At 48.0% G+C, this 13,891-nt stretch overlaps 1 protein-coding gene across 1 annotated transcript in view; it reads right to left on the bottom strand.

Moving 5' to 3' along the window:
• Positions 1-12,784, bottom strand: part of NXN (nucleoredoxin) — a 101,587-nt gene extending 88,803 nt beyond the window's left edge. Inside the window, exon 1 of the mRNA XM_073315592.1 lies at positions 12,396-12,784. Coding sequence (XP_073171693.1) covers positions 12,396-12,713 — 318 coding nt within the window. The 5' untranslated portion in view covers positions 12,714-12,784. The remainder of the gene's footprint in view (positions 1-12,395) is intronic.
• Positions 12,785-13,891: the final 1,107 nt, after the last annotated feature.

Genomic DNA, 13,891 nt, shown 5'->3' with positions numbered 1-13,891 from the left:
GAGCATCTTTAATAATGTTTCATTTCTGTGTGTGTAAAGATTAAGCACTTCACTGAAGAGATTCCTCCTCGCCCAGCACCCACAACTCAATATTCAGATGACACCACATCAGTTGTCATTAAACACTTGAAGACGTTCCATTAGAACTAAGAGTTGCTGTTTAAGTTCTTGTTTCTTAATTGAACACAGGTTAGGCCGGCACAACCCCCATGGAAAAATCTGGGTAAAGACACATAAATATGGTATAAAGTGATCAGTAAACAAGTGAGCAAAGCATGTAATTTACATCTCTTTCTTTAGCATCCAGTGGACATGCAAAAGAAGTGTAACTTGCAATCCAACAGTGCAAGAAAGGGGGGGATGTAGCAGGAAAAGCAAGTAAGGAGAAGGAACAATAAGGAACAGCCTCCCACCCAAAACACATTCATTTACATTCTCATTAGTTGTTTTTCCCACTACACACCCACTTCTTTCTACCCTTCAGCACCTAAGCTGCACGTTAAAGGGGGGGGGGGTAATATATTTACTCAATGGAGTACATGACCAACATTCTAAGAGGATTCTAGGTGGTGTGCTGTGACTCCACACCTCTCAGTCACCATCAGGTACTTCCTGAAAGGTGCTGAAACACGTGACCCCTACCTAGCTCCCTCTCCAGAGAGAACCCCTGACCCTCAGCCACTTCCTGCCTGCTAACACACCATGGCCCTTGCCATACCAGAATTCAGAATGGACTCTGCTGCTCCACCTAAAGAGGTGAGATTCTTGATATTGCAAGGGACATTAGCAATCAAGAGGACTTGCAGCCAGATGGAACAGGGAATAGACTGGAGAATCGCACCATCGCCAGGAAAAGGCAGGTCTACATGATTGGGGACTCATTACTGAGAAGACTAGACAGGCCTGTAACAAGAGCTGATCCAGAGAACAGAAGGGTGTGCTGTCTGCCAGGTGCTAAGATACGGGATGTGGACCTGAGGCTGAGGAGAGTCCTAACTGGACCGGGAAAGAATCCACTGATTATCCTTCAAGTGGGAACAAATGATACGGCTAGATTCTTGCTGGAATGTATCAAGGGAGACTATGCCAGGCTGGGGAAGACGCTTAAGGAAATCGAGGCTCAGGTGATCTTCAGTGGGATACTGCCTGTTCCTACAGAAGGGCAACAAAGGTGTGACAACATGATGATGCTCAACAGATGGCTCAGGCAGTGGTGCTATAAGCAGGGCTTTGGGATGTATGGCCACTGGGAAGCATTCATGGACAGAGGACTGTTCTCTTGGGATGGACTTCACCTGAGTAAGGAGGGAAATAGACTTCTAGGATGGAGGCTGGAACAACTGATCAAGAGAGCTTTAAACTAGGAATTCGTGGGAGATGCCCAGGTAATCTCCATGCCAGATTTTCTCTGTGAGATGGAAGAAAACGAAATAAGAAAGGATACAGCTATGGGTAGGAGAATGGACATAAGGCGGAAGGGCAGCATACATACCAATCTAATAGGTAATATTGACAGTAGAATGTCTGCGCCCAATCAGGTACAGAATGTGAGCGAAGCCACACAGCAAAAATGAAGATGTTTGTACCCTAATGTGAGGAGCCTTGGCAACAAAATGGAGGAACTAGAGCTACTGGCGCAGGAAGTGAAACCAGATATTGTAGGGAGAACAGAGACCTGGTGGAATAGCCGTCAGGACTGGAGTGCGGGTATTGAAGGGTCTGTGCTGCTTAGAAAAGACCGAAATAAAGACAAAGGTGGTGGAGTAGCACTGTATATCAATGACGAGGTAGACTGTAAAGAAATAAGAGGTGATGGAATGGATAGGACAGAGTCTGTCTGGGCAAAAATCACATTAGGGAACAAAGCTACGAGAGCCTCCCCTGGGATAGTGCTTGGGGTGGGCTATAGACCGCCGGGGTCCAATTTGGATATGGATAGAGACCTCTTTAATGTTTTTAAAGTAGTAAATACAAATGAATTGTGTGATCATGGGAGACTAACTTCCCAGATATAGACTGGAGGACAAGGGCTAATAATAATAATAATAGGGCTCAGATTTTCCTGGATGTGATAGCTGATGGATTCCTTCACCAAGCAGTTGCTGAACCAACAAGAGGGGATGCCATTTTAGATTTGGTTTTGGTGAGCAGTGAGGACCTCATAGAAGAAATGGTTGTAGGGGACAACCTTGGTTTGAGTGACCACGTGCTAATTCAGTTCAAACTAAATGGAAGGATAAACAAAAATAGATCTGTGACTAGGGTTTTTGATTTCTAAAAGGCTAACTTTAAAAAATTAAGGAAATTAGTTAGGGAAGTGGATTGGACTGAAAAACTTGTGGATCTAAAGGCGGAGGAGGCCTAGAATTACTTCTAGTCAAAGTTGCAGAAACTGTCAGAAGCCTGCATCCCAAGAAAGGGGGAAAAAATCATAAGCAGGAGTTGTAGACCAAGATGGATGAGCAATCATGTCAGAGAGGTGATTAAGAAAAAGCAGAAAGCCTACAAGGAGTGGAAGATGGGAGGGATTAGCAAGGAAAGCTACCTTACTGAGGTCAGAACATGTAGGGATAAAGTGAGAAAGGCCAAAAGCCATGTAAAGTTGGACCTTGCAAAGGGAATTACAAGCAATAGTAAAAGGTTCTATGCCATATAAATAAGAAGAAAACAAAGAAAGAAGTGGGACCACTTAACACTGAGGATGGAGTGGAGTTTAAGGATAATCTAGGCATAGCCCAATATCTAAACAAATACTTTGCCTCGGTCTTTAATGAGGAGCTTAGGAATAATGGTAGGACAACAAATGGGAATGAGGATATGGAGGTAGATATTACCACATCTGAGGTAGAAGCCAAACTCGAACAGCTTAATGGGACTAAATCTGGGGGCCCGGATAATCTTCATCCAAGAATATTAAAGGAACTGGCACATGAAATTGCAAGCCCATTAGCAAGAATTTTTAATCAGTCAGTCATACGGTACAACCCCTGAGTTTACAGGAGAATTGCTAACATAGTTCCTATTTTTAAGGAAGGTAAAAAAAAGCTATCCAGGTAACTACAGGCCTGTTAGTTTGACATCTGTAGTACGCAAGGTCTTGGAAAAAATTTTGAAGGAGAAAGTAGTTAAGGACATTGAGGTCAATGGTAATTGGGACAAAATACAACATGGCTTTACAAAAGGTAGATCGTGTCAAACCAACCTGATCTCCTTCTTTCAGAAGGTAACAGATTTTTTAGACAAACGGAACTAAGTGGATCTAATTTCCTTGATTTCAGTAAGGCATTTGATATGGTTCCACATGGAGAATTATTAGCTAAATTGGAAAAGGTGGAGATCAATATGAAAATTGAAAGGTGGATAAGAAACTGGTTAAAGGGGAGACTACAGCGGGTCACACTGAAAGGTGAACTGTCAGGCTGGAAGGAGGTTACTAGGGGAGTTCCTCAGGGATCGATTTGGGACCAATCTTATTTAATCTTTTTATTACTGACCTTGTCACAAAAAGTGGGAATGTGCTAATAAAGTCTGCAGATGACACAAAGCTGGGAGGTATTGCCAATACAGAGAAGGACTCGGATATCATCCAGGAAGATCTGGACGACCTTATAAACTGGAGTAATAGTAATAGGATGAAATTTAATAGTGAAATGTCAAGTGCAAGGTCATGCATTTAGGGATTAACAACAAGAATTTCTGTTATAAATTGGGGATGCATCACTTGGAAGTAACAGAGGAGGAGAAGGACCTTGGAGTATTGGTTGATCACAGGATGACTATGAGCTGCCAATGTGATATGACCGTGAAAAAAGCTAATGCAGTCTTGGGATGCAGCATGCAAGGTTTTTCCAGTAAAGATAAGGAGGTGTTCGTACCATTATACAAGGCACTGGTGAGACCTCATCTGGAATATTGTGTGCAGTTCTGGTCTCCCATGTTTAAGAAGGATGAATTCAAACTGGAACAGGTACAGAGAAGGCCTACTAAGATGATCCAAGGAATGGAAAACCACGATATGCATCTGAGGAAGTGAGCTGTAGCTCACGAAAGCTTATGCTCTAATAAATTGGTTAGTCTCTAAGGTGCCACAAGTACTCCTTTTCTTTTTGCGAATACAGACTAACACAGCTGTTACTCTGAAACCTGTCTTATGAAAGAAGACTCAAAGAGCTTGGCTTGTTTAGCCTAACCAAAAGAAGGCTGAAAGGAGATATGGTTGATATCTATAAATATATCAGAGGGATAAATACCATGGAGGGAGAAGAATTATTTAAGCTCAGTACCAATGTGGACACAAGAACAAATGGATATAAACTGACCACCAGGAAGTTTAGACTTGAAATTAGATGGTTTCTAACCAGCAGAGGAGTGAAGTTCTAGAACAGCCTTCCAAGGGGAGCAGTGGGGGCAAAAGACATATCTGGCTTCAAGACTAAGCTTGATAAGTTTATGGAGGAGATGATATGATGGGAAAGCCTAATTTTGGCAATTAATTGATCTTCGACTATTAGTGGTAGATATGCCCAATGGCCTGTGATGGGATGATAGATGGGGTGGGATCTGAGTTACTACAGAGAATTCTTTCCTGCGTGTCTGGCTGGTGAGTCTTTCCCATATGCTCAGGGTTTAGCTGATCGCCATATTTGGGGTCGGGAAGGAATTTTCCCCCAGGGCAGTTTGGCAGAGGCTTTGGGGGTTTTTCGCCTTCCTCTGCAGTGTGGGGCACAGGTCACTTGCTGGAGGATTCTCTGCACCTTGAAGTCTTTAAACCATGATCTGAGGACTTCAATAGCTCAGACATAAGTTAGGGGTTTGTTACAGGAGTTGGTGGGTGAGATTCCGTGGCCTGCGTTGTGCAGGAGGTCAGATGAGATGATCATAATGGTCCCTTCTGACCTTAAAGTCTATGATTCTATGAAGGACAGGATGATGAAGGTGGAGTAGTTGGGAGGATGTTGTCCAGTCATGAGTCCACATTTACAGATGTACCCATGTGAGAAACATTTACATTACTGGAGGTTCTCAATGCCTTGTATGACAGTGGGAAATTAAGGCTGTTTGTAAATCAACTCTCCAAAACTCAGCAGCTGTTCATGCAAACAGATAACAGGGTGATGTTAAACCAAAACCCCTAAATAAAAACAAAGACACAGACCAATCTCTCTCTCCTATGTTCCACTCAGTAGCTCCAATCATTATCAGAAGGCAAATCAATTAGTAACAGCTGCCGACAGCTATCCAAAAGCTTAACTGAAGGATGTCTATTCAAAGTTAAAGACCCCAAATACACAAAGCACATAATGGTTTTATTCTTGAGCAAACCCACAATATCACATTCTATGGCTCAGAATCTAAAGGTCTTCCGATGTCTAGACGTTTGCTGATTTCCACTGCACCCTTACATTTCCTGCTTGAAAGACAATGATTGCTATATATTGATGTTCTCCAAATTCAGTTTGTTGCTGCAAGTAGCACCAAATGTTATATCCTTGATAACTGCAGGATTAGCACTATTAACTTATTGTGGTAATAGAAGAAGAGTGCCTGGTATCCTAGATACAGCCATGCCACTGCTACCAATAACACAGGGTTGAGATTATGTCTTGATTTTGGGGGTGTAGGAATTCGAGTGCTGGGGGGAGTGAGGTTTTCAATATTTATTAATGATGTGTTAGAAATTTATGATGGGAGGAGCAATCTCTTCTGTGCACTCAACTTTTTTTAAGATGAGAGAAAATTCATTCACTGTCAAATATTTCAGCCATATTGTTCAGCTTTGTTTCTTTGGGGGATAAAGGGTTAGATAATGCATGTGCCACTATGTAACATCTGTGCAAGACTGACTGGTATTAACCTGGTATTATTCCAGTTATCCCAAGGACAGGCAGCAATGGCTACTGTCGAGAAAAAAGAACCCAACGCAATTTCTGGGTTCCGTTTAGAATGTTGCTAGAGGCACCCTCGGTAATTATGGTGATAGCTGCTCTAGAATAACCTTAGCAACATGGGGTGGAATATTCACGTAGCCACAGTTAAAATGGCTTGTTCCAGTTACAATTAATCCAGAAGTTTCACATAAGAACATAACTGACTTCAAAGGATTATAAATGTTACAGCTGGCAGCTGTAGGACTTCCTTGGTTTGATGAAACCTAGGACTTGGGAAATGCAAACCTAGGACTTGGGAGTTGCAAATTCAAGTCCTGCTCCAATTCAAACTTTCCATGTGACCTTGGGCAACTCTCTCTGTGACTCAGTACCCTATCTGTAAAATGGGATAATGCTACTTCCCCACCAGGGCACTGTGATAACAACGTTAAAATGTTGTGAGGATTAAAGATTGTGTCGGTGCTCTGTTACAGGGGCTGGATAAGTACCCAAGACAGATAATTTGTTTAAATGTATAAGCGGTAAACATCCAGAACCATAGGTGTGTTTCACAGTCATTACCAACCACCCAACTTGGATGGATCAAAACACACACATTTAGCCCCATTTCTTTTCCTTATGAACTGTCCATTCTATGCAACAACCTGTCCTATGTGAGATCAGTCATATTGTCTGGCATACTGCACAAGTGCTATTTTATCCTTACAATCATTAGTTATTATTATTTTATAGCACACACAAATACACTAGACTCTTTACAGAAAAATAAAAACTCACCACTGGTTGCCGCCCCTTCATGTTTTTATGTTTCTTTTGTACTTAAAAGCCAAAAAACAAAACCCCACAAAACCCCTTCAGCATTTTCCTTCCAACAACAATAACTTTAAAAAGAAAATTTGGCATCTTCTGTATCTCTGCCAAGCTCACTACAAGGCACAAGATTCTTCCAGCAAGCACATTCTAATTCCATACATATATAGGTCTAACACTGTTGGTTAATAGTCAACATGGATAGTGCTGATGAACACATCAGGTTCAGTACAAATACCAAACAAGGTCTGATCCTGATCTCATTTAAATGTAAGAGTAAGATGAAACTTGGCATTGATCTTTTGAAATGTTTTAAAAAACCTCTTTTACCACAACTATTTTCTTCTCCCACTGAGCAATGATCAAAATGTAATGCTAATTACTATGCACATTTACATGGCACCCATCTCCGTAGCAATACTAGTACTGGTATAATGAGTCCACCCTGGGCGTTCAGAAAAGACCCCAGGGAATCTCTCTAATGAGCACGAAACCAGGACCCTAGATGTCCTATTATTATTATTTGTGAGCAGCTGAAGCTGTGTTACAGGCTTTATAGAACACGACACAGTCTCTGCCCCAAAGACCTTACAACCCTGGCAGTTGAGTCAACTACCCATGAAGAGGATAGACTCAGGTCTAAGGCACCAGACTGTGACTCAGAGGGTCCAGGTTCAACTCCCAGTTCTGCCACACATACTTGTATGACCTTCATCAAGTCACAATCTCTCTGTGCCTCCATTCCACATTTGTAAAATTATCTTTGTCTGCCAAGCCTATACAGCTGTCTTGTTCTGTATGTTCGTACAGCCTCTAGCACAATGGGCCCTTATCTCAGTTGGGGCTTCCAGATGTCACGGTACCATACATTTTCTAACAAAATTAGGGCCTGCAAGGTGCTGAACACATGCTAAGTGCCCTCAGCTCCCACTGGTGTAGAATCGGGCCCTTGTAATAAATGATACTTATGAGAAAAACAGAAAGTTTGTACTTTTCTGGATGAGTCATATCATTAAACCTACTATTTAAAAACCCACCAATTAGACCAGGAAACTTCTAACCATCTGAACTAGAGGTTATAAATCTGCTGTTTAGAAATTTTATATCCTGTCATAATTGCCCTTATAACTTACAAGTACATTCTCCGTTAGCCATAGCTTAAACTTTCTCCAACGCTACATCACATCTGTTTAGTTTTGAAAATATACAGCACAAGCTTCAATTACTTTACATGCCACACAAAGACAAGCCAGAATAGCTCAGGGATTCTTGGGGTAAGATTTTCATATCCAGTAATCTTTTTATTTAATGTTTTCTCACAATCTAAGAGATGGGAGGTCAAGTCAATGCCACCTCCCACTTTTACAGCTCCCCCAAAACCTAAATATATTAAAGGGGAATTGTTTTTTGTTTTGTTTTTTTTAAAAAGAAAATATGCCAGATGTAATTCCCACCAGCTAAAAATTCTGTTTTCTGTAGGGAAATGCCAGCTACTAATTGGAACCATCTTCCTCTCATGCACCAATAGAAAGAGGAGCTGCAAACTGCCTGGAAAAGCTGATGCTAGAGAAAACTTTTCAAAAATTGGAATGGGAATTGGAACTTCCATTTCTCTAAAGGATGAAGTTGCCCTCCCACTCCATCTTGTTAAAGAAGGCCCTGATCCTGCACGCGCGCGCACACACACACAGGCTTAGCTTTAAGCACAGGTAGTTCCCCTGACTTTGACGTGCAAGAACTGGGGACTTCAATGGGACTACTCAGTCATCAAGTTAAGCCTGTTGTCTATCCATTTGCTGGATCAGGACCTTAGTGACAAGTTCGACAGCAGATGAGCACAAACCAAAATTCTAGGTCCCAACACGCATAAAATTATATTTGGGAAGAGGGCATCAGACTTGCAACCCAGATTCCACTGGACTTTCTCTTTACAATGAAACTTTCACCTAAAGAACAGAGAAGACTCCAGACAGCGTGGAATTCAGAGACCCTTAGCGGAGATAGGAGAAGGCTGTTTAGTCCCAGGTGCATGGTGACAGAGGGCTCCTGAATCCAAACACTGAACTTCAACCCTGGAGCCAAACACCTTTAAGAGATTTGAAATCTGGTCTGAGCTGCAAGGCATCCAATCTAATCTGGAATTTATAGGTAAGAATTTTAATCAAAGCCCAGATGGAAATCTTCAATTGGGAACCCGCTCCCACTCCAAAGTGCACAAACTTATTATTTTCTTCTGTAAAGAGTACACAACCACTAGTGTAGAGGAGCCTCTCATCACAGGGCACAGAAATAACCATAACTTTCAGATACTCAGGTGTAGTTATAGTCTAAAAAGATGCCTAAAAATGATACTGCAGGGCTTCTTATTCATTCGCTCTCAATGAATTTCAGAGCATAATATTTTTAGCTTTGTAAAGAGCAAATTTTCTTATCTGACAGTGCTGCGTACTCAAACCAGAATCTTCAAATCCAGTCTTGGCCATACTGCCTCTCACAAACTCCAGCCTCTGGGTTTGTCAGTGTCTTATTTTCTGATCTTTGTCTGTCTTTTAGATTAAACTGCTCGGGATAGGGACTGTCTGCATCTTGTACAGCATCAAGTATTTCATCTGCACTTAAATAAACAGTGGTAATTACTATCATCATTTGAATCCAGCTGATGTTTTTGTTGATAATTCATAATTCAGGATAGAATCCCGCTCACATCCCTGGAGCTGAATTGGCTTTGTAAAGCTAACAATAACCAAGGGCCCAGTCCTGCAATCAGATCCCTTAAACCTGTACAGAACCCCAGTGAAGTCAATTTACCCCACAGAGGTAACACTGTTTGCCCATGTGCCTCAAATTCCAGGTCTGGGGCCTGGATTTTTAACACTAAATTGTATCTGCTCACTTCACTGTCAAACACACCCAGGAACTAAGATGTTTATCAAGAAAATACCATTTTTATATAATGACTTTTCTAACTGCAAACACCCGCATCATAATTCCTTCCCTTTCCCCTTCCCACACCACATATGAAAAGTTTACTTTTTGCTTATATATGAAAAACATAAACAGCCTCAATTCTGTGCAAGCAAAGATTCTGTCCCACTCCCCTAATGAAGGGCAGTGGATTTTATTTTTTCACATTTATGCAATTTGATAAAATGCTATTTACACATTCCTCCTAGATATGGCTTATAAATTGACATCTGATTTAAACACAGCAAAATCAGCAGCAGGCCTTGGTATTAAAAAACATAACATTCCTTTTATAAACACCATCTAACCTTGACTTATTTCTTCTAGAAGGATCATAAAAGTCATCACAAACCAACCACCACCAGTACTTTGAAACTGTGAAATATTATACACATACATTAGTAATTCCCACATATCAACGACTTATCCAAGGCCTTCTCTACACACAAACATGCATCAATTTAGTTAAACCAGTGCAATCTCTTGTGTGGACATTCTTATCTCAGGTTAGCTGAGACCGGTTTCTAATCCACTTCAGCTAAGGCAAAATAAGTCTGGCTTAAACTAAACCAAGAGTATCCACATAGCCTCTGGCATCAGTTTAGCTAGTTTGAAATCATATCTTAAACTGGTATGACTGTGTATCGACAAGCCCAGAGTCTGAAGAGCAACCCTGTGCCAAAGTGATGGGCAATTTTAAGTATTGTCTAACCTTACAAATAACTCATTCAGATGAGAAAAGGAGTACTTGTGGCACCTTAGAGACTAACCAATTTATTTGAGCATAAGCTTTCGTGAGCTACAGCTCACTTCATCGGATGCACCGATGTAGCTCACGAAAGCTTATGCTCAAATAAATTGGTTAGTCTCTAAGGTGCCACAAGTACTCTTTTTCTTTTTCCAAATACAGACTAACACGGTTGTTACTCTGAAACCTGTCATTCAGATGATTACTCTAGGGTCACGACTATGAGCGTGTCAACCAGTTTTACTGACTAAACGTTTAGGACAATTTGTCTGCAGCCACAAATTCAAACCCTACAAACTGGGAGTTTAATAAATGCTATTTTACACTTCAGATGTGTTTCTCACCCACTAAATGCTGTGGGATGTTCTACTGACCATACTGAAATCGTATGCTATGTTCTACAGCACAGTGATTTTCGAGCATTAAAACGGTAGGGATGCAAAACTGAATGCATCCACTGAATGCATTTGATGAAGTGAGCTGTAGCTCATGAAAGCTTATGCTCAAATAAATTTGTTAGTCTCTAAGGTGCCACAAGTCCTCCTTTTCTTTTTGTGAAAACATTAACTGTGGTTTTATATGCGAGTTCCATTTTCCTCTAACAAGAGGGGCTTTTGAGGGATGCGCCAGTGCCTGGGTCACCTCCGTGGCACTGAAATCACTCCGTCACCCTACCCTCCTCCTGCCACATCTCGGTACAAAGGGAAACAAAGAAGCGATCCCTTCCTCCCTTCCTGAAAGCCCACATAGGTAGACGTGAAGCTTAAAGCAGGCAACTTAAAGCCCTGGCTGGGATGATTTAACTGGGAATTGGTCCTGCTTTGAGCAGGGGGTTGGACTAGATGACCTTCTGGGGTCCCTTCCAACCCTGATATTCTATGAACTCCCATAGACCATTATGGTGGTGTCACATTTGCAACTGACCCTAAAGCAGATGCAGCCAAAACTAGGAGGGCTCTTGGTACAAGTGCCCAGCCCCACAGCAGTTCCCGGCAAGCGGCCCATCCACGTCTGAAGTGAACCAGGAAGGGCAGAGACTTCTTCTCTCCCCCAGAGCCAGCTGCACCCCGGGGCATGCCAGGGCCCAGGGCCGGCTCTCAGCTCCCATGCAGGGGGTTGCCCGGACTGCACCCCGGAGAGGGGGACCAGGACAGGGCACCTGCTCGCAGGATGCTGCAGCCCCACCTGGACAGGGCTCTGCTGCGGGGTCCCAAACCGCGGGGGCCGGCCGGCTCCGCAAAACGGGGACCCCAAAGAGCGGCTGCCGCCGGGCCAGGGGGCAGGAGGCTGGGCCGCAGGAGTCCCCTCAGGGCAGTACAAGAGCCGCACGGAGACCCGGCTCCCGACAGAGCTCAGGCCGCAGCCCCCGCTGGGAGCCGGCTGCTCTCCCCCGGGGGCTGCTCCCCGACAGGCGGCGCCGGCCCCGACTCCCCTCGCCCCAGCCCCCTTCCCCTGGCGGCCGCCGCCCCTCTCCCCCCTTCTTCCTCGGGGTCCGTGGGCCTCTGCGCCCCCCGGCCGGTGCCCTGCCCCCCCGCCCCAGAGTCCGTCCCCCCCCGCCCGGCCGGTACCCTGCCCCCCCCCCCCCGAGTCCGTCCCCGACCCGGCCGGTGCCCGGTCCCCCCCTCGCCTCAGCCCCCCCCCGCCCCGGCCCGGCCGGTGCCCTGCCCCCCCGCCCCAGAGTCCGTCCCCCCCCTCGCCTCAGGGTCCCCCCCAGTGCCCGGTCCCCCCGGCCCGGCCGGTGCCCGGTCCCCCCCTCGCCTCAGCCCCCCCGGCCGGTGCCCTGCCCCCCCGCCCCAGAGTCCGTCCCCCCCCGCCCGGCCGGTACCCTGCCCCCCCCGAGTCCGTCCCCGACCCGGCCGGTGCCCGGTCCCCCCCTCGCCTCAGGCCCCCCCCGGCCCCCCGGCCGGTGCCCGGTCCCCCCCTCGCCTCAGGCCCCCCCCGGCCCCCCGGCCGGTGCCCGGTCCGGCTCGCCCGGGCGCTCTCACCTTGCGGCGCTTGTCGGCGAAGGGCAGCGCCAGCCAGGGCATGGCCCGCACGGCCTCCTGCCACTGCTGCTGCTCCTGCTCCGCCGACACGAAGACGATCTCGAGCCGCTGCGCCCCGGCCGCCGCCGCCTCCCCCCTGAAGCGCCCGTAGAAGGCGGCCAGGCTGGCGCCGACCTGCGCGCAGGGGCCGCTCAGGCTGCAGCCGAAGTAGAGCCCGACCAGCGAGACCCCGCGGGCGGCTAGCGCCGCTACCGCCACCTCCTCCCCGTCCGGGGCCACCAGCACCTCGCCCAGCACCTCCGCCAGCGCGCCCGCCATGCCCCCCGCGCCGCCGGCCGCCTCCGCTCCGCCAGCCCCGAGCGAGCCGCAGCCAGCGCCGGCAGAGCCGAGCCCTGCTCTGCGCCTGGCCTGCCCGCCAGGGGGCGCTGCCGCGCAGCGCTGCCCGCCGCCGCCGGACGGCCGAGACCGCGGCCCCTGGAGCCTGGAGGGGCCGCTGGCCGCCCGCCCCCGGAGCCTGCCGGTCACGGCCCCCAAATGCCCCACCCCGATCCTGCAGCTGGAGAGCAAACGCACCCACCCCCCAGGCTCCCGCCAGCCGCACCCCCCCGACCTACCCCCCGATCCTGCAGCTGGAGAGCAAACGCACCCACCCCCCAGGCTCCCGCCAGCCGCAGCCCCCCCGACCTACCCCCTGATCCTGCAGCTGGAGAGCAAACGCACCCACCCCCCAGGCTCCCGCCAGCCGCACCCCCCCGACCTACCCCCTGATCCTGCAGCTGGAGAGCAAACGCACCCACCCCCCAGGCTCCCGCCAGCCGCAGCCCCCCCGACCTACCCCCTGATCCTGCAGCTGGAGAGCAAACGCACCCACCCCCCAGGCTCCCGCCAGCCGCAGCCCCCCCGACCTACCCCCTGATCCTGCAGCTGGAGAGCAAAGGCACCCACCCCCCAGGCTCCCGCCAGCCGCACCCCCCCGACCTACCCCCCGATCCTGCAGCTGGAGAGCAAACGCACCCACCCCCCAGGCTCCCGCCAGCCGCAGCCCCCCCGACCTACCCCCTGATCCTGCAGCTGGAGAGCAAACGCACCCACCCCCCAGGCTCCCGCCAGCCGCACCCCCCCGACCTACCCCCCGATCCTGCAGCTGGAGAGCAAACGCACCCACCCCCCAGGCTCCCGCCAGCCGCAGCCTCCCCCCCGACCTACCCCCTGATCCTGCAGCTGGAGAGCAAACGCACCCACCCCCCCGACCTACCCCCTGATCCTGCAGATGGAGAGCAAACGCACCCACCCCCCAGGCTCCCGCCAGCCGCAGCCCCCCCCCCACCTATCCCCTGATCCTGCAGCTGGAGAGCAAACGCACCCACCCCCCAGGCTCCCGCCAGCCGCAGCCCCCCCCCCGACCTACCCCCGATCTTGCAGCTGGAGAGCAAACGCACCCACCCCCCAGGCTCCCGCCAGCCGCAGCCCCCCCCCCCCACCTATCCCCTGATCCT

Source organism: Lepidochelys kempii, chromosome 17 (genome assembly GCF_965140265.1).
Source record: "Lepidochelys kempii isolate rLepKem1 chromosome 17, rLepKem1.hap2, whole genome shotgun sequence".
NCBI classification, from domain to species: Eukaryota; Metazoa; Chordata; order Testudines; family Cheloniidae; genus Lepidochelys; species Lepidochelys kempii.
Note: the sequence above shows the minus strand (reverse complement) of the source record. Positions and strands in the feature narration are given on the sequence as shown.